The 20,018-nt window shown below is 59.1% G+C and overlaps 2 protein-coding genes across 2 annotated transcripts; one reads left to right on the forward strand and one right to left on the reverse strand.

Annotated features, from left to right (window-relative positions):
• Positions 1–145: 145 nt before the first annotated feature.
• OBSL1 (obscurin like cytoskeletal adaptor 1) lies at positions 146–17,887 on the reverse strand. The gene is made up of 28 exons (XM_071562621.1): positions 17,830–17,887; positions 16,561–16,631; positions 15,832–15,950; positions 14,277–15,334; positions 13,315–13,584; positions 12,839–13,099; positions 12,187–12,492; positions 11,786–12,064; positions 11,415–11,690; positions 11,006–11,278; positions 8,231–8,503; positions 7,227–7,499; positions 6,658–6,933; positions 6,161–6,436; positions 5,796–6,071; positions 5,244–5,525; positions 4,247–4,522; positions 3,835–4,110; positions 3,483–3,749; positions 3,062–3,331; positions 2,713–2,979; positions 2,186–2,452; positions 1,735–1,847; positions 1,426–1,579; positions 1,163–1,324; positions 919–1,023; positions 524–790; positions 146–285 (listed from the first exon to the last, which is right to left on the reverse strand). Exons 1-28 carry the CDS (start codon positions 17,885–17,887, stop codon positions 278–280), a joined length of 7,059 nt encoding a protein of 2,352 aa, XP_071418722.1. The 3' UTR covers positions 146–277.
• A 25-nt stretch (positions 17,888–17,912) lies between these two features.
• INHA (inhibin subunit alpha) lies at positions 17,913–19,807 on the forward strand. Its single transcript, XM_071562594.1, has 2 exons — positions 17,913–18,279; positions 19,074–19,807. Exons 1-2 carry the CDS (start codon positions 17,913–17,915, stop codon positions 19,805–19,807), a joined length of 1,101 nt encoding a protein of 366 aa, XP_071418695.1.
• The last annotated feature ends 211 nt before the right edge of the window (positions 19,808–20,018 follow it).

Here is a 20,018-nt window from a genome sequence, read left to right on the forward strand (position 1 = left end):
CGCCAGGGGCAGGGGTGAGGGGCAGCCCCAAGGGCCAGGCTCCCAGGGATGTTGGGTGGGATGTAGAATGCTGCCATCACCCCTTCTCCTTAACAGGACCCCAGCTTGCTGGGGTGGAAGAAGCCATGTCAGAAAAAAAGGCTGTTTAATGCAGAGGCCTGAGGCTGGAGCAGGCAGAGGGTGGTGTCCATGTGTCTGTACATGCCCAAGGAAACATGACCCCATCTCCCAGAAGCAGCATCAATCTGTGCAGGCCCTGAGTGCCGCATCCTGGCTTCTAGCTCCCTGTGGGAACAGTGGGAATCAGAGAGAGCTGGAACATCATCAGATCTGGTGGGGCACCCAGGTGTATCCCAGACAAGGGGTTACAGACCCCTGGCCCCATATCCAGCCTTTTGCTCCCACACCGACACTCAGACTCTTGCAAGCAGTGGGGCATGGGAACAGGGTCTCTGGCATCCCTCCACTGCAAGGCACATCAGCACTGCCAGCCTCCAGTGGTGCCCCCCGGGCACCCACTCACCCTCCACCAGGAGCTGGGCAGTGGAGCGGTCATCGAAGGCATCGCAGGTGTACGAGTCCTCATCCTCAGGCCCCACGCGGTGGATGATGAGTGTGCGGTAGCAGTCCAGATTGCAGATCTCATACTTGTCACCAGCAAAGATCTCAGTGTCCCCACGGAGCCAGCGCACTCGGCCCCGGGCGTGGGACACAGTGCACTCCAGCGTTGCCTTGTGCCTCACCAGCACTGTTTTGTCTCGCAGTGGCTTCACAATCCGGATGGGCAGCGCTGGTAGTTGGGGGCAAGGCATCAGCATGGTGGGGTGAGTGGGCTGCCATGGGGACACCACAAGCTGACCTAGTGCACCCCAGCCCTGGTGCTGGCACCCAGCCTGACATCTCAGCCCACACTGATACCTTCCACCTGCAGACTGGCCTCTGAGATGGCTGTCCCAGCTGCAAAGCGGATGAGTCCCTTGTCCTCAGGGCACACACTGCAGAACAACAGGAAATGCCGGGTCCCTGGGGAGTGAGAGGCTGGCTCAAGGGCACAGCAATTGGCACCCATAGCAGGTGGGGGGCAGAGACCTCTATTTGTCTCCTTGCTTGAATTTGCTCCCTCCCAGCCCCAAACCAGGTGTGGGACCACCTGCACCCCCACCTTCTTGCCGTATCTTCACTGTGCTGGAGACCTTAATTTTCTCCCCATCCCGGAACCACTCGCCCTTCACATCTCCATGTGATGCCTCACAGGTGAAGATGGCATTGTCACCCTCCCGCACCTGGACCTCCTGCAGCTCCTGCACAATGTGGATCTGGCGCTCTACAAGTGAGGGGCAGAGTACCAGGGCAGCCAAGAGTGAGGGGGAGCAGAGCACGTAGGGTTTGGGGGCGTGCATGCCCCCAGGAGCTGAGTGACTGTACCCTGGACGTGCAGCATGGCAGAGGCCTGGCAGTCGCCTGCGTCACAGGTGTAGCTGCCTGCATCGGCCAGCTCGCAGCGGCTCAGCTGCAGGATGCGGCGCCGGCCTGCTGAGTAGATGCGGCAGTTGCGCCCTGGCTGCAGTTCCTGTCCATCCTGCCCAGGGGAGAGTGTGTTCAAGGGTGCAAGCCCTGCTGTTTTGGCCCCATCTGCCCTGCATGCAGCCCTGGCAGGGAGGGCAGCAACCAGAAGGTAAAGCAGGGAGGAGGATATGGCTGGTCGCTGCTGAAGGGGATAGAGCGAACTCTCACCTTGAACCATTTCACTTCTGCATTGGGACGAGACAACTCGCACTCAAAGCTGGCAACCCCTGTCTCTGGGACCCCCAGGTCTCGCAGGACCCTCACCATAATGACCGGAGGCTCTGAGGAAGCAAAACACAGGGCAGGAAGTTTTGGTAGGACAGACATGGAGGGAAGGGTATCTGTGCCTGCAGCATTTCAATATGGGATGAAAGTGGCACTTCTAAGGGCACTACCATGGGCAAGCACTCCTCAGTGGTGGTCTAGCTGCCTCTGGACCCAAACCCTGTTTGGGGGTTCCCATTGCCCAACTCACATCTCCTCCCTGAGGACAGGGGGACACTTGCCAGCATGTGCCCAGGGTGGCCCAGCTCCGTCTTGGCATCTCCCCTGGTACTGAACAACTGTAGGACAGACAATGCCAGGGGCATGGACTCCCAGCCTATCCCAGGGACCATACCCCGCACACGCAGGTGGGCACTGCAGCGCAGGGTGTCAGCAGTGAAGGTGACAGTGCCTGAGTCCTCCAGCGCCAGCCTCTCCAGTGTCAGGCTGTGCCCACAGCCCATGGCACTGATCCGGCATGTGTCACTGGGCTTCACTCGGATGCCATCCCGTGTCCAGACCCCAGGCACACCAGGGTGAGACAGCTCCAGGTGGAAGGTGGCTGTTTCCTTCTCGAAGGTCTCCACATCTGCCAGTGGTGTCCGGATTGACACCTTACGGGCTGTGAGGGACCCATGTCTGTAAGTAGGCGTCTGCTCCGCCACAGACACCCTGGCTCCCCAGTGCTTGCTGGAGCGAAACTCTACATCCAGCCATTTATACCAGGCTCCCACCCCTGCCCACAAGCTCCTCTCTGCTCAACCAACTCTTCCAGCCAAGTACCAGCTCTGCCCACCCTCTCCCATTGCAGCAGTTGGGGCACTCCCCATCCCCATCCCCATGCATGTCACCTTCCATCACCATTCCCACCATGGTACTCACGCTCCACGCAGAGCTTGGCCTGTGTGCGATCATGCAGGCTCTCACAGCGGTAGGTGCCGCGGTCAGCAGGGCCAAGGCAGCAGATGGTGAGGGTGCGCCGGCACCCTGACTCCTGCAGCACGTACTTGCTGCCTGGCTGGAGGAGGACACCCTGCTTCAGCCACTGCACCTCAGCAGTTTCATGGCTCACTTCCACCTCCAGGCACACGTTCTCCTGCTCCTCTGCCACCATGTCCTGCAGCTTCCTCACGAACAGCACCTCTGCCTCTGCACATCCCATGCACGGGGTCAGCAGTTGGCCCCAGGGCTATTCCTTGGGCTGAGCCCCAGCAGTGTCCTTTCCCCTCACCTTGCACACTCAGGCGGGCTGTGCTCACCAGCCCCTCGGCATTGATTGTCACAGTTCCTGCGTCACCTGGCTGGCAATGCCGAAGGGTGAGGCTGTGGCAAAGCCCGTTCCTTGTCACCAGCAGCCGCTCACTGGGGACCACAGACTGGCCATTCAACTGCCACGTCAGGGCCACATCCTCGGGAGACACCAGACATTTGAAAGTGGCATCCTCCCCCTCCAGCACTGTCAGGTTCTGCAGCTCCATGATGATGTCTACCACCCTGGGGACTACAACCAGGGTATCAGGGCTCAGCACCAGGGCCTCCCTGACCTGCAGAGACACTGAGTATCCCTGCAACACTGACATCACTGTGCCCAGCTTTGCCACCACTGCTCTGTCATAGGGGTCACTGGGGTGGTAGTCAAGCCTTAGGCTTACCCTGCACCGTCAGTGTTGCCAGCGTCTGATCATCGTTGGACTCACAGCAGTACTCGCCAGCGTCCCCAGGCTCCACGTGATTCAGCACCAGTGAGCGTTCCCGTCCCTCCACTATCATCTGCCAGTGAGGGCCAGGCGCCAGCACCCGGCCATCCTTCCGCCACACCACGTCGCCCCGTGCCTTGCAAAGCTCACACCACAACACCACCCGCTCACCCTGCCGAGCTCGCACATCTGACAGCCCACGCAGGAACTTCACCCGCAGCTCTGCACAGTCAAACACTCCATGTCAGCGGCTGCTGCTGCTGCTGCGTGGATTCCCCAGGAATCCCACTGCCCCCCTGTTGCCCACCTCTGACGCTCACGTGGAACCGCATCTGGTCGTGGGGTGAGAGGCAGGTGTAGATGCCAGCATCCTCCATGGCCACATTGTGGAGGATGAGACTGTGCACGCGGCCATCACGACGCAGCTCACAGCGCTCACTGCCCACTGCTGCTTGCCGCGGGCCCAGCCAGGTGACATCAGATCGCTCTGTAGAGGTGATGGCAGAAAGCACAGCACTGCCACCCTCCAGCACCAGCAGCTTCTCCTGCTCTTCCTGTTTGTTCACGAACAGCATGGGCGCCTCTGTGCCAGGGGAGCACTGGGCTCAGCTGTGCCCCTGGCAGTGGCACCAACATGGAATGGGGGTACAAAGCATCCTGGCATGAGACAGTGGACTGCTCTTGCCCCTGGCATGGGTGTGGGACACCTCCAGGCTCACCTTTCACATGCAGTGTGAAATGCACCTCATCATCACCAGCGTCGCAGAGAAAGATGCCAGCATCACCCAGCTCTGCTTGCTTGATGGTGAGGCTGCGTGTGGGACCCTCACTGCACACCAGCAGCCGCCCACCTGAGCACAGCCTCTGTCCCTCCTTTTGCCACTGCACTTCCGCTGTCTCTGGGGAAAGCCGAGCCACCAGTGTCACACTGTCCCCTTCCTGTACCTCCAATGGGCTCTGCGCCTCCTCCTTGTTGACAATGCACACGGGCCGAGCTGAGGGTCACAGGGAGACAAGTCAGGGCTCAGGAGTGTCCCAATAGTGTGGGGCAGTGCAGGGACAAGACCACTGCAAGCAGAGAGGTGATTCCTCATTGAGTCACTGTGGGGCAGGAGGGCTATGGGGCTGGCTGGGGCCATGGTGGGACCAGATAGGGATCTCAGAGGGGAAGGCATGCAGGTTGGAGGGGTCTGGTTGCTCAGGGTCCACTCAGGGAAGGGACTCCAGGTAGGGACATCAGCAGAACCTGTCACTCCTACATCACTCCCTGGACAGCCAGCTCAGCTGTTGGGTTGGGACCGTGAATTTCAGTGTGCCCCTCATCCTGAACACCTTGCTTGGGAGCCAGGGCTTCTACTGCACCAGGCCTTCTCCCACCCTGCCCAGCCCTCCATCTCCAGCTGATAAGAGGGTGTGGGCTGAGCTCAGTCTTTGGCAGCCAAAGCAGGAGGAACGGCGCCTGGGAGCCGTTCAAGGCTAAATTTAAACAGCCCCTGGCTGGGGGAGGCAGCAGGGACGTGTCTTGCCACAACCCTGACATGTCTCTTTCTGACCAATGGGTCCTGTAGGGTTGGGAACAGGGTTCGCACTCTCCCCTGTCATGCTGCCACCCTGTCCTCTGCCATTAGAGGGTCACAAAGGAATCACCTCCCCTTGCCCAGGTCTGTGGCATGATTCCATCATGCTGGGGGTCCCTGGGGTGCTGAGCCAGCTCACCCGACACTTCCACATTTGTCACCATGCGATCACTGGCGGCGTCACAGATGTAGCATCCTGAGTCACTGGGCTGTGCCCCACAGATAGTGAGCTGTCGCAGCACCCCATGGGCCTCAACATGCACTCGTTCACCTGGATGCATCTCATGCCCATTCCAGAGCCAGCGCACAATGGCGTCAGGCCGGGAGAGCTCACAAGCCATCACCAGGTCCTCCCCGGCCACCAGGCAGCGATGTACCATGGAGTCTGTGCTGCCCACGATGGTCACTGGTGGCTCTGGGACTGAAGAGACAGGTTGTCACCACAGGAGCACCCTATGCTGGGTGTTGCAATGGTCAGGCCCTGTCCAGACTCCTTCAGCTGCAGCTGAGCAGGGCAGGGGCTTCCACAGGGCCATTACACAAGCGCAGCCAGCTCTCTGTGTGCCCCCTACCAGCCTCCCTATGCTCAGTGCCACCCATCCCAGCCCCACCCCACACTAACTTGGCAGCAGCCACAGACCCATCTCAGTTCTTGTCTCCCTGGCCATCCCCACTGGAACCTTCTGCTCACCTTCTATAGTGATGAAGAAGACGATGCTGTCATGGCCGGTGTCACAGAGATACTCCCCGGCATCTGTGCCCATGGTGCCCAGGATCACAAGGGATCGGCGCACCCCATCCTCCTCCAGCCGCACACGCCCCGTGTCCTGCAGCTTCTCCCCATCCTTGTACCACTTCACCTCCCCATGGGCTTGCGAGAGGTGCACCTCCAGCACCAGGTCCTCCATGGCCTGGCAATGCTGGTGGGTTGGCAGGACATCCTTCTCCAGGATCGTGACCAGTGGGTCTGCAACATCCAGCACCAACACAGCTGGGGTCTCTGGAGTCTGTGCACCCAGCACTCCCCACCAGGCTCTCCCCTAGCCTCTTGCTCACCCAACACTTGGACAGTGAAAGTCACTGTGTCATTGGCAGCATCACAGGTGTATTTTCCAGAGTGCTCAGCTTGGGCAGCAGGGATGAGGAGCCGGCGACAGGCACCCTCCTCCTCCAGGACAAGGCTGCCCCCAGCCTCCAGCCTGATGCCTGCCTTGGCCCAGTGCACAGGCGCATCCTCACGGGACAGCTCACAGCACAGTGTCACTGTCTCCCCCCGGGACACCGTCATGACAGGGACAGGTCTGCAGGGCTGCACTATCCTTACCGGAGGCTCTGCAGGGATGGCATGTCTGTGACACAAAGCAGTGCAGGGGCAACGAGGTCCTGGGCATTCCTCTGCTGGCAGCTCCAGGCAAGTGCCTGAGCTGGTGGCCCAATGGGTGGGCACCCACTGGCTTCATCATCATGAAGAAGCCAGTCCCCTCCCCCTGTCTGGGACAGACTCTGCAGCCAGAACCACATCAGCACCTCCTTGTTCTTGGGTCTCCACTGACCTGACACCTTGACATCAAAAGAGACGGCCTCATCCTTGCTCTCGCAGATGTACTCTCCTGTGTCCTCCACACTGCTCTTGGGGATGAAGAGACACCGCCAGGCCCCTTCCACCAGCAACAGCAGGTTGTCAGTCTCGTCCACTTCCAGCCCATCTTTGAACCAGCGCACAGGAGCATCCGGCACAGAGAGCTCACACCGCAGCTCCACGTGCCCCAGTGCCTGAACCAGCAGTTCCACTGGGCGCTGTGGAGGGTGTAGGATCCTCACTGGTGGCTCTGTCAGGGATGCGAAGGAAGGGTGTGAGACCTGCTTACTGCGCTGCTCCTGACTCTGCTGTCCCTGCCTACTGTCACCTGTGTCCCTGTCCCCCAGGGGTGGTACAGATGCTACAGCCTCTCACCCCAAAGCAAAGAGGCAGGAGCTGTTTGAGGGCAGGGACAGCAGGCACAGAGATAGAGCCACACATCCTCCTCCACAATACTGAGGGCAGGGAGCAGGGTTGAGGACCCCATGGCACAGAGCTGGGGCAGTGCTGTCCTTCCTAGGATGTCCCTGCCGTGCCACTAACCTGCCACCGAAATGGGGTAGGAGACAGATGCTTCCCCAGCATTGAGGACAAACTCCCCTGTGTCCTCTATCCGGGCACAGGGCAACACCAGCCGGTACTGTGGCCCCTCCTGCTCCAGCATCAGACTCTCATCCACCTCCACTTCTTCACCATCCTTGTACCAGTGCACTGGGGTCACTGGATGGGACAGCTGGCACCACAGCTCCACACGCTGCCCAACCACATAGGAGTGGGTGGCCTCCTTGTTGGAATTGATGATCCTCACTGGTACCTCTGCCAGGGAGACACATGGTGGGGCTCAGCTGTGGTGTTGGGTGAGGCCCATGTGAAGACAGGCACCCCTGGGGCAGCTCACGCACCGCTCACAGTCACCCTGAAGCTGGCAACATCATCCCCAGCATGGCAGGTGTACACCCCCGAGTCAGATGGTGTGGATGTAGCGATGTGCAGCCTCCTCAAGCATCCATCTGAGCAGATGGCCAGGACCTGGGTTGGGACCACAGCCTTGCCATCCTTCATCCAGTGGACAGGGGCATCTGGGGGGGACACCTGGCACTCCAGCACCAAAGGCAGCCCTGCCAGCACATCCTGGAGCTGCTGTGCCTCAGGCACTGGGATAATGTGGACCTGCGGGGCTGAGAGGAGCAAGACCCTGTGTCACTTGTCCTCCATCTTACCTGCCCTGGGGCCAGCAGCCATGAACATCCCAGCCCTGCAGTGCTGGTAACTGCAAGCTGAGGGGACACTGGAGCTGAGGTGTGAGGTTGCATAAACCATGGGCAGGCAGCTGGTTGTGCCTTGGAGGGTAGAGGGACAGTGTGGCCCAGGGCTCTAGAAGGAGACAGCAGCTGGCCTGCCCCTGCCTGCATCCCCCTCCAGCCCAGGGACATGGGCAATGAGTTGCTCACAATGAGGCAAGGGGTAGCTGAGGTGCTGCAACCACAGTGTAAGCATGGAGCTGGCGTAGAGAGAGAAGGGGAGAGGGAGATGTGCCTCGCACTCACCTGCCACAGTGACAGTGTAGAAGACAGAGTCCCCGCCAGCATCACAGACGAACTCCCCTGTGTCCTCTGGCCGGGCACAGGGCAGCACCAGCCGGCACTGCAGTCCCTCCTGCTCCAGCACCAGGCTTTCTCCTGCCTCCACCTCGTCCCCATCCTTGTACCAGCGCACTGGGGCCACCAGACGGGACAGCTTGCACCACAGCTCCACACGCTGCCCAGCCACATAGGTGTGGGGGGCCCCCTCATTAGAGCTGACAATCTTCACCGGGGCCTCTGACAGGGAGAGGCATAGGGCTCAGCCAGGATGTAAAGACCAGAGACAGTGATGGTGGCAGTCACAGCCCTGTGTGCAGTGATGGCTTCACTGCCTTGTTGTCTTTAAGGCTGGAAGGATGTTGCCTCATCCACAGGCTACATAGCACAAGCTTCTGGGCTGTCCTGCCTGTCTCCTTCTCCTAACCCATCACACCCAGGAGGAGTACCTGGCTTCAAGCTGGCTGTAAATTGCTGCCATGCCCTCACACCTGCCCTACATGCCCTGCTCTGCCCCATGACAGAGCTGAGGGTTGTGGAGGGAGGATGTGGGTAAGCAAGCAGCTCATTAGCAAATCCTGGTGCTGCTAATCACTGTCTGTGGTGTCAGAACCAGCCCCCGTGGCTGCTTTACCAGAGGGTGCCCACCTCTCTGCCTATCTCCCTATTTCGGAGGCCACCAGGACCCAGCTGGTGTTTCTGTCTTGACTCAGCTTTGGCATTTTCTGACATTGCAACACAGGCATATGGCTCACAGCCCTGTCCCTCGGGCTGACCAGAACCCAGGACCCAACTCAAGATTGCACTGATCACTAAACACCACCATTAATGGATTACACATAAAATGTGTGCCACTGCTCACATCTCCCCACTGACTTGAGTCAGAGCTCTAAAGGCAGAGGGGCTACTCGTACAAATTTTAGGTGAGCTGCCCTCCTTCTCTGCTGGGAGAAGGTCAGGATGCTATGCACAGCCAACACCACCTGCCCAGCCACATCCGTTGGAGCCAGCTGCAGCTGGCCTGGACTCTGCTGTGGGTGCTCATCCAGCCCATGGCTCCAGGCAGGCATGAGGCACAGCCAGCACTGGAGCACACTGGCAGACGAGCAGTGACCTGCCCTTCTCAGAGCCCACAGCTGCCCCATACTGGGCATGCGGTCTGGATATTTCCCAGACAGTTCCCAGCTGCGATGTCCAGGCTCAGCAGCACACCACAGCCCCACAGCATGGGAGAACAGTGTGGCGCCAGTTTGCAGCTATTAACTTGCTGCATGCTGAGCCTGCATATGCCCAGCTTCCTGATCAAACGACTTGTAGATGCCTCTCTCCCTAGGCCTGCTAAAAGCAATCACATCTCTGAAGTGCAGCTGAGGATGTTGAATAGCACTGAAGCAAGGAGGGGGCAATGTGACAGCTCTCAGTGGACAGCACCACTCTGGCCTCAGCTTCTCACCAGCTCATAGAGCTCCAGCGCTCAGCAGGTGCCAGAAAACCCAGAGGAGCACAGGGGTGGCCAGGCTTGAGGCAGACATTCTCCATGCCACAGCAGCCCCATAGGGGATAGCTGGGATGCCTCAGGGAAACCCAAGCATGCCATAGCAGTTCTTGACTGCAGCAGCCATCCTGGCACTCGTGCCAAAGAGTTGTCAGCCAGAGCCTCTTGTCCCTCACTCCCAGCTCTGCTGGTGACATCAATGTCCAAATCCAGATCGAACCAAGCCAGCCTCCCTAAGACCCTTCTGTTGAAGTTATGCAAAGCCGCTCAGCTGAAAGGCTGAGCTTCAGCAGATGGTGTTCCCCCTTCTACCATAGGGAAGTAGAACTCTGCATGACCTGCACTTCCACAGGGCAGAAAATGACTCCTGTCTCTGCCCAAAGCCCACACAGCCTGTCCTTCCCACTAGCAATTTTGCCTTTAACTCACTAAAACTCCTCTCTTCCTCACCCTCCCATCAGTCACCATTCCACTGACTCTTCAAGCATCTCTTATCATTCATCCCTTCTTCCTACATCCTCTGCCATCAACTTTGACCCTTTGCCCCATGTTAACACCATGGTGAGGCTTTACTGCTGTGGGTAACAGAGCCTTTTAACTGGGCTTTAAATCTGCCCTGAGTAACCTTCTTGTGCTTCTGGGATGTGGGTTTCAGGGCCAGCAAGGGGAAGCCTTTCACTCACTTTCAGCTTTCATTTTCCACTGCCAGTCAGTGATACCAGTGGCCACTCCATAGCCAGGGCAGCCACCATGGGATGCTGTCCCCTGCTCCTGCCCAGCAAACACCACCCAATCATTGGTCTCCAGGCAACAGCTGATTTTCAGGTCAGCAATTAATGCTGTCCATCAGAGCGATGTCCGACCATGAGTCACTCCATCCCAAGTGCCAGGCCCAGTGTTTTTAGGACTTTGGAGGAGGGTTTGGTTACTGGCCATGACAGAGGTCTGGCAAACACCCTGGTATGCAGGTATTTGGTAACCTTGGGTGCTCTAGTGTTTTGGACAGGTGGAGAGAGCTGTTCCCTCTGGCAATCAGTCTGGGTGGTTTTATGCACCAGAGCTGCCACAAAGACTTCAACCAACCAACCAAGCAAACTGTTGGTGAGGACCCAGCAAGAGCATGTCTGGTAAGTGACCCATAGTTGCAAGTGACAGCAACACTGACAGCAGCATGCACATGCTGTGACACCCTGTACCATCAAAGAAAGCCCCCTGAGACCCTACCAGCCCTCCTGCATCACACCCACCTGCCACAGTGATGGTGTAGAAGGCAGAGTCCCCACCAGCATCACAGACAAACTCCCCTGTGTCCTGTGGCCGGGCACAGGGCAGCACCAGTTGGCACCGTGGACCCTCCTGCTCCAGCATCAGGCTCTCATCCACATCCACCTCCTCTCCATCCTTGTACCAGCGCACTGGAGCTGCCAGACAGGACAGCTGGCACCACAGCTCCACACGCTGCCCAGCCACGTAGGTGTGGGGGGCCTCCTCATTGGAGCTGACAATCCTCACCGGCACTTCTGCCAGGGATAATGTGGGGCTCAGCATGGGTACTCAACTGGCTGCACCTTTCAGCCCCATCATGGGGGTGAGAAGAGCAGCAGGAACACTATCAGGAGGTGGGGTCCAGGCTCCCATACAGAGTCCCCAGCTCACCGGTCACAGTCACCACAAAGCTCACAGCATCATCCCCAGCGTCACAGGTGTACACACCAGCATCGGAGGTAACCGCCGAACGAAGGAGCAGTCTCCGCATGCAGCCTTCTGCCTGTACTGCAATAACATCATCCAGAGGCACAGCCTTGCCATCCTTCAGCCAGCGGACAGGGGCATCCGGGGCAGACACCTGACATTCCAGCAGCACAGGGAGCCCTTTCTGCACCTCCTGGAGCCGCTGGGCCTCAGGCACTGGGGCAATATGGACCTGCGGAGCTGAGAGACATCGCAGTGGGGTGAGAAGCATCCTCCAGCATGAGAGCCCCTGCTGATAGGGTCCTGGCAGGACTACAGGTGACTGCCCTGCTCACCTTGCACATGCAGGATGGCTGAGTCCCGTATGCCATCAGACACGAAGGTGACCTGGGCTCCACTGTCAACCAGTTGCACTCCCCGGATCAGCAGCAAGTGCTCTGTCCCACGGTGCTGCACCCTGAACCGACTGCCTGCATCCTGCTCCTCACCCAGCCTGGCACCATTGAGGAACCAGGAGCCGTGCACTGCAGCTGACAGCTCCACGGAGAACTGCACATCCTCACCATCCCTCACCCGAACATCCTGCATACCCCTCTCCAGGCGAGCTGCTGGGGCTAGAGTACAGCAAGACTGAGCCCCCATGGCACTGACTACCAGCATGCTGTAGCACAACATCCCAGCTCACCCCTGGGGAGAGCCAGCTCCCAGGTGGAAGTCCCTGGCTCAGCATTCTCACCAAGATGCACGGAGCCAGGGAATTCCATGGGTCTGCTGCTGCCATGCTTGTTGGTGGCACGGATGCGGAAGCAATAGTCAGCCTCACGGGGCACACTGTCACCCAGCACCCGCACACAACCAGGCAGGTCAGTGGCAAGGCACTGCACCCACTCATCCCCCACTGCCTCCCGCCGCTCCAGCAGGTAGCGGCTGGCAGGGCGGAGGTGGGTGTCAGGTGCTGGACACCAGGTCAGCAGAGCCGTGTTGCTCTCCACCACACTCATCTCAGCTGCCACCGGCGCACTGGGAGGATCACGCTTCACACCTGCAAGTCACAGCCCATGCTGACTGCTTGGGCATAACAACAAGACTCTGAGTGGGGTGGCAGAAGTGTTAAGTGGGGCTATGCAGCCTGTTTCTTTGGGGATCCTCTCTCTGATGGAGAGGATGGTCTTGATCCCTTATAACATGGTGCTAGTTACAGGGATTTGTGAATGCCTGTGAGGCTGGGGTTCTGGAGTCCTGCTAAAAACCCCTTCACAAAAAAAACCCCAAACATTGCAGTATGACATCCCCAGCATACTGGCTGCCCACTCCATTTCCCACTCTGTATCACCCCCTGTGAATGTGCAGGAGAGAGGACACAGGACCCCTTCAAGTTTGGAGCTTACACTTGACCCGGAGCTGGGAGGACGTCTGCGACTCCCTGACAGTGAAGGAGATGATGCCTGCGTCCTGGCGGGTGACGTGCACCAGAACCAGGAGGTGTGTCCTGCCAAAGCTTTTCAGCACAGTGCGGGGTGACTCCTGCAGCTGTAGCCCGTCCCGGCTCCAGCAGGTCCCCTCTGCCTCATCCCGTGTCTCCACACAGAAAACCGCATTCTCCCCCTCCATCACATCCAGCTTCCGTGGCAGCCGTTTCACAATCACTCCTACAAAAAGAGATATAAGGGCCAGGGAAGGATGCTGGGGAACACAGTGGGCTCTTTGAGGTGGGAGAGAGGAGGAAGAGGAAGAGGAGGTTGAGGAAGGGCAGCAGCAGGAATCACAGCCAAATGGAGGAAAGGCAAACGCAGGGTGTAGTAGGGACCCTTGCAAGGAGGGGGATAGGAAAACAAAGCCATGCCACCAGACACCTGGCCCCCACCTCGGACAGAGACCTCAGCGATGCTACACCCCTTGTCCTTCATCTGGCAGAGGTAGATGCCATCATCATCAGTGTGGGCATTGCGGATGGTCAGGCGCCGCACTGCCCCTTGCTCCTCCATCACATACTTGTGGCTGGGCTGCAGCTCCCTGTCCTCCAGGTACCAGGCAGTGGGGATGGTCTCCAGTGGCACCTGGCACTCCAACACAGCATCCTCCCACTCTGTCACCTCCACGTCTGCCAGCTGCAGCTGGAAACGCAGCCGGTGCTCTGCCACCAGAAGAGACAGAAGCTGAGGGCATGCAGGGTACAGCACCCACCACAGTCCTTTGCTCACATTGTTCCCAGCTCACAAAGAGCGCCATCCACCCTCTCCTTCAGCCTACATGAGATGGACACAGCCTTGAAAAGCACAACCCCCAGAGCAGGGAGAGTCATGACACAGCCTGGAGAGACCCAGTGATGCCCCCAGCATCTCAGCAGGGAGTCTTGGGGGAGCAGTGGGGTGCAGGTAGAGTCTGCACCAGGTACTGAGTCACTCCAGCTATGGGCTCTCTCCAGCTGGCAAGGTGACTCTGGGGGAATGGGGCAGTGCAGACAGTTGAAGTCTTGCCCTGCAGGACTGCCTGCCAAAATCATTCAGTAGTTCCAAGGGAATATGTCACCAAGGCATTGTCCCCCGTCTCTGGTCATGGCTGGATATCTGCAGGCATCCTGAGAGGCCATCTCTCTGTTTGCAAGAAGAGAGGGACATGGAGGGGGACACAGCTCCCAGAGGAGCCCAACATCTCCTGATTCCAGCTGACAGCTCTATCCTGAAGAGCCTGGAGTGACCCTGGTTGCACAGGGCAGCAAGGAGCCTAGGAATGCTGGCCTCCCATGAGGTCACACCCCTGCCAGTCAAAAATCCCTGAATTCCCAGGTACCCAGCCCACCCTGGCACTGCTTGGACATGTTCCTACCTTTCACCTGGAGCTGCACTGCACTAAGAGTCTGGCCAGCAGTGTTGGAAGCAGTGCAGATGTACAGACCCTGGTCCTGGGGTTTGCAGTACAAGACCTTGAGGATGAAGTAGCCCTCTCGGTCCTCGTAGATGAGATGCCTTCGGCCAGGGGCAAGGGGCTGACCATCCTTCTGCCAGATAATCTCTGGTTTGGGCTTGCCAGTAACATAACACCGAAACTTGGCGTGCTTCCCCACACTCACAGCAAATGCCTTAGCCCCTGCCATGCCTGCCCCCACGCCTGGCAGTATGCCATTGGGCACACAGATCTCTGGTCCCACGTGCCATCCTGCTGTTTGCTGCTGCTGCTGCTGCCTCTCCACCAGTGGCTCAGGACTATCAGCAAGAGAGCCATTGGGGAGCCCATCCAGCAGTGCCTGGGGTTCGACCAGGAGCACAGCTGCAGCCAGGGCCTCCCGGGAGCCACTGCGTGCCCGACAGACATACACACCCCCATCTGGGGGACGGGCACTGAACAGCTTCAGGAAGTGCCAATCCTCTGGCTTCTGCCCCACTGCAAAGTGACTGCTCTCAAAGAGGTCAGAGAGCTTGTGCCCATCCTTCTCCCACTCCAGCACTGGGCAGGGCTGCCCAGACACCCTGCAGGTAAACATCACATCCTCCCCCCGGCAAACCCGCATGGATGAGGGGGCAATGAGGAAGGCAGGTGCCTCACTGCCCGAGCATCCCTCCTCCTCTCGGGGCTCTGCTGCCTCCACGCTGAGTGTGGTGGCAGCATAGGTCTCGCCAATGCTGTTCTTGGCCTTGCAAATGTAGAGCCCACTGTCCTGGGGGCTGGCACTAGACACGAGCAGGCTGTAAAGGTCCCCCTTGGCCTCCATATGGTAATGGCCTGAGGGCTCGATGGGATTCTTGTCTTTTTCCCAGAGGATGCTTGGCTGGGGATCACCCCTGATTTGGCAGCTCAGGACCACATCAGTGCCGCTTTGGACAGTGAAGGCACGTGGATAGGCCAGGAACCTGGGGGCTCCCCTGAACCCCTCCATCACCACCTCCCTGTGGTCACAGCAGGCAGCTGGCTGGAGAAGCAGTGGGGACCATCAGCGGGGACCATCAGCGGGGACCATCTGCCTGAGGGGGTGCACAGACAGATCAGGGTTGGGGCTCAGGCTTCATGAAAAGGACTGACCAGTCCCACCAGAGCAAAACCCCCCACATGAACCCCATTCTGCAAGAGCATCACCCCTGCTCTGAGCAGCTCAGTCCCACTGCATATGCTTCTGCTTCAACCAAATCACCCATTTCCCAGTCCGAGGCAATAGAAGAGTTGACAAAAGGCAGCTCTTTGTGTCCCGAGGACCCGGGGCATTCACAAGCCTACCCCAGGGTTGCAGAGGGGACCCCAGCTCGAAGGGCCGGTGACTCCTGTCTAGACAGGCAGCTGCTTGCTGGGTGCTGGGGATGGGGGACAGCAGAGGCAAGGGGGCCCCCCACCCTTCCCCACCCGCCGGGCATTCCTGCAGTATCGGGTGGTAGCAGAGCCGCATTCCTACAGCGTCTGGGCCGGCTCAGCGGGCAGCTGCTGACACAGGGCTGTCACGGGTGCGAGGCCCCGGCTGGATCCGGGTACTTCCTCACAGACGCAGATGGGCAGGCGACTCCCTGTGTCCAGCTGCCACCCCACAGGGTCACTCCCCCAGGAGCAGGTTACCCTCCAGAGCGTGGTCACACAGGCAGAATCCAGCCCTTGTGCACTGAAAACCATGGCTGGAAATGATCAGCCCCAGGGGCAAAGAGAAGGCCAGAGGTTGGTCCTGCTTTTGGAGGGCACTGCCTCCATCCCCAGCTTTCTGGGTAACCGTGCCCAACATCACGGGAAGAGGGCAAGGGAGCTCTGTGCCTCCCCCGAGTGAATGCACCCCAGCCTCTACTCACACCATGACTGGGGCAGGGTCGTCCCTGCCTCGCTCAGGCTGGGGGAGGGGAAAAAAACTATTCCTTGAATGAGGCAGAGGGGCCGGTGGAAAAAGGCTGGTCCCCAGGGAGTGACAGGGACTGGGGCCAGCTTCTCCCCCCAGAGCCCTACCTCTGGGACAGTGCATCCATTAGAGCCACCTGCCCAGCCATACACTCCTCTGACCACAGGCCACCCCACAGCAGCTCCTGCAGGCACAAACAGACCTGAGGGCTTGGCCACCCCACTACACCATTCAGCCACTCCTTTCCATGATCACTCTGCCTCAGGCAGCCCCCCAGCCCAGTTTCCATCCCCACACACGCACCTCACTCTGCTGCCTCTCCCGTGTCTCCCAGTGCCGGCACCCAGCTTCTGCTGCTTCCTCCAGCTCCGCTGCTGGGTGTCAATGCGCAGGGACCAAACGTTATAAATGCCTGCAGCTGCTGTCCCCAAAAATACCCTCTGATGACACGCTGGGTTGATAAGACTGAGTCTGCTGCATTCAGCGCCTCACTGAGACAGGGCTGGCCCACCTATGTATAGCAGCTTGGCAGGAGGCACCCCAGAGAGCTGGGGTGCCATAGACCCAGCTGTGCCTCCATGCTGGCTCAGCCAGCAGCATGAGACAATGCACTGTGTGGAGAGCATGGCATGGGGCTCATGGTATGGGGTATGTTGAGTGGGACACCAGACTGCAGGGAGACAGAACATGCCATGTAGGACATGCTACAGAGGGTGGGATGTACTGTACTGAATGCTGCATGAGATGCCAGGCTGTGGATGGGATGTGCCAGACACTGGGCTGCTGGAGGAGCAGAGGGCATGCACAGGCTGCTCACCACCCACAAGGGCAAGCAGAGCTGACAAATAGGGAACACTTGGCACTGTTCCCTGAGACAGTAGTGACAGAAAGGGCACTGGGTCCCCTTGTAGGCTACGCCTCTGCCTCTCCTGCAACTCCCACCCTGTCAGCCAACCCACAGCCAGTTGGCCCAGACAGCACCCCAGGATCCTTTGCCTGGCACTGCTGCTGGGTCTTCAGCTGGTCTGGCTCTGCTTTACCTCTTCTTCTCCCCTTTAAGTTGGCCCAGACTTCCCCAGCCCCAGGCAGCACATGGACCTCTTGCCATCCCTCCTGCTTCATGTCTCCAGGACCTTGCAGCTTCCAGACTGTTCTGGAGATGCCACACCCACCCATCTCCCCCAGCCAGCCCTCCCTATTGCCCTGTCCTCACATCCTGGCTGTCCTGGCATGTCCCAGTGATCCCAGTGCCCAACCAATCAGCCCCAATGTGCCTGTCCCATGCCAGAGCCTCACAGGGCTCTGAACCCTATCAGGTCCTTGCCCAGATTTCCCTGATGTGCACAGCCTGAAGCCTCAGATCTCCAGCTTCTCCATGATGGAGCAACTGTAAAGCTTACCCAGAGTGCCCCCTCCATCCCTACCAGCACAGGAAAACCTTCCTAGCAGCATCCTGCCTACAGCCCAGCCTCTCCAGCCCCACACACGCTGCTCCCAGCAGCATCTCCCATACATACCTCCCTTGCCCGGGTGTGGGCCCCCCCCAGACCACACTGTCCTTGCAGTCCTCACATTCCAGACGTCTCAGCGCTTTCACAGCCCAGAGATAATATTCACGGCGAGCAGACATTTGCGTCAGTGTCAGATAGATCTCAATGCCACCCTACCCCAGGGGGAGTGGAGCAGCCAGACGTGCTGGGCAGGCAGGCAGAAGCCCAGTGCAGAGCCCCCCAAGCCACTGGCCTGCTGCACACCCTGTGGTCATGCTGCTCCTCCTGCACCTGCTGCCTGCCATGCTGCCCACTGCTGCCCTGGCTAGCTGCACGGAGGCAGGGGCAGATCGGCAGCTCATCCTGGCCAAGGTACGGGCCTGGGTGCTGGAGCATCTGAGCCCCCCACTTCTCCAGGAGGAGCCCCACATGGAAGCAAGGAGGGTACACCGGAGAGACATCCTTGAAAACACTGAAGTTGAGCCGGAGGAGCTGGAGGATGCCTCCCAGGTGATCTTATTCCCTTCCACAGGTGAGAACATCCTGGTGGAATGGAAAGGGCAGAGGGGTGAAGCAGGATGGGGACTTGGGGCAACATGGATGTTGAAGGATGGAGAGTCTTCTGTGGTGGTCTATGAGAGAAGGGAAACACAGTATGTTGGGCTGGGGCATCAGCATGGGCAAGATTTGGTGGAGAGCCAGGAGGCAAAAAGGTATGGCAGACAGGGACAAGCACAGCAGCCCAGGACAGACAGGGAGAGGGGCAGGCAGCACCAGAGGATGCTGAGAGGCTGAGGAACAACTGACCAGGCAGGGTGCAGAGACATGGGTAGGCTGAGGAGCAGGCAGGATGAAATAGGGTGTGATGTTAGGGAATGGGGCAGGATACTGGAAAATGGGATAGGATACTAACAGACAGAGCAGGATGCTGTGGAATGAGGCAGGATGACCAGCTATAAAGCACAACAGTATGAGATCAGGCAGAATGCTATGGGATGGGATATGATGTGGATGGATGCTGGGGGAACGGGGCAGGATGACCAGCTATGGGGCAGGACACTAGGAGGTGGGGCAGGATGCTGGAGTATGGGGTCACCACTAATGGACCAGCCTAAGGCACAGCAGGGTTCAGCTGCGGGGCACAGCACATAAGCTGCTGCATAGCACCAGACATCAGCTTCCCCACACCCTGCCACAGCCTATCCTGGCAGCTGCGTGCCCTGCCAGGACTCCAGGGATCTTTTGCAACATCCCACCTGCTGCCTAGCACTGGGGACCTCTCTTCAGATTTGGGCACACACCCTGATCATCTTTTACCCATCACAGATGTGCCCTGTGAGCCCACACATCCGGACAAGTTGCTGGAGGAAGAAGGGATTTTCACCTATCTCTTCCAGCCCTCAGCACACACCCTGAGCCGTGTGGTGACTTCTGCCCAGCTCTGGTTTTACACTGGTCCCTCAGTCACTCCGAACCACTCAGCCCCTGATGTGCTGGCCCTGTCGCCACAGGGCCGGGTGCCAGTGACAGCCATGGCTGAGCAGACACCCGAGCACTGGACAGTGTTTCATTTGGCACCGGTGCTGCTGCCCCAGCTCTCACAGCCACTCCTCGTGCTCCTGGTGCGCTGCCCTGGCTGCCCCTGCCTGGCTGAGGGAGACAAGATGCCCTTCTTGGTGGCCACCACCCGGGCCAAGGGCAGTGAGAGGGCTCGTCGCTCCACTGTGCCCTGGTCCCCCGCCGCACTGAGTTTGCTGCAGCGCCCATCTGAGGACTTGGCCACTCACACCAACTGCCGCCGGTCTTCCCTCAACATCTCGTTTGAGGAGCTGGGTTGGGACAAGTGGATCGTGCATCCCAGCAGCTTTGTTTTCTACTACTGCCATGGAAGCTGCGCCGCAGGCCATGGGCTGAGCCACCGGCTGGGTGTGCAGCTCTGCTGCGCTGCCCTGCCCGGCACCATGCGCTCCCTGCGTGTCCGCACTACCTCTGATGGTGGGTACTCTTTCAAGTACGAGATGGTGCCAAACATCCTGGCCCAGGACTGTACCTGTGTCTAGAGCGTCCCCCAGCCCAGCCCCACACTGTAATCTAAAGGAGGAGTTGCTTTCCCAGTGGAACCCCAGCTTTGCATTGCAGGGAACAAAGGGAACTGGAGGAGCCATTTGGGCTGTGACACCCTCCCCTGCACAAGCCAAAGTTTTGGGCTTCCCCAGGCACCATTACACTGCCAGACCTGCCCTAGGGCCAGTCCCAGCCCAAAGCAAGTTG

This window comes from Pithys albifrons, chromosome 8 (genome assembly GCF_047495875.1).
Source record: "Pithys albifrons albifrons isolate INPA30051 chromosome 8, PitAlb_v1, whole genome shotgun sequence".
Taxonomy (NCBI): Eukaryota; Metazoa; Chordata; class Aves; order Passeriformes; family Thamnophilidae; genus Pithys; species Pithys albifrons.

Coding starts and splice junctions, on each gene's coding strand:
- INHA (XM_071562594.1), top strand. CDS start 17,913: ATGCCACCCTACCCCAGGGGGAGTGGAGCAGCCAGACGTGCTGGGCAG. Junction 18,280..19,073: donor GATCTTATTCCCTTCCACAG/GTGAGAACATCC, acceptor TACCCATCACAG/ATGTGCCCTGTGAGCCCACA.
- OBSL1 (XM_071562621.1), bottom strand. CDS start 17,887: ATGTCTGCTCGCCGTGAATATTATCTCTGGGCTGTGAAAGCGCTGAGA. Junction 7,500..8,230: donor CTACACTGTCACTGTGGCAG/GTGAGTGCGAGG, acceptor TCTCCCTGGCAG/AGGTACCAGTGAGGATCATC. Junction 2,980..3,061: donor AGCCCGCCTGAGTGTGCAAG/GTGAGGGGAAAG, acceptor TGGGATGTGCAG/AGGCAGAGGTGCTGTTCGTG.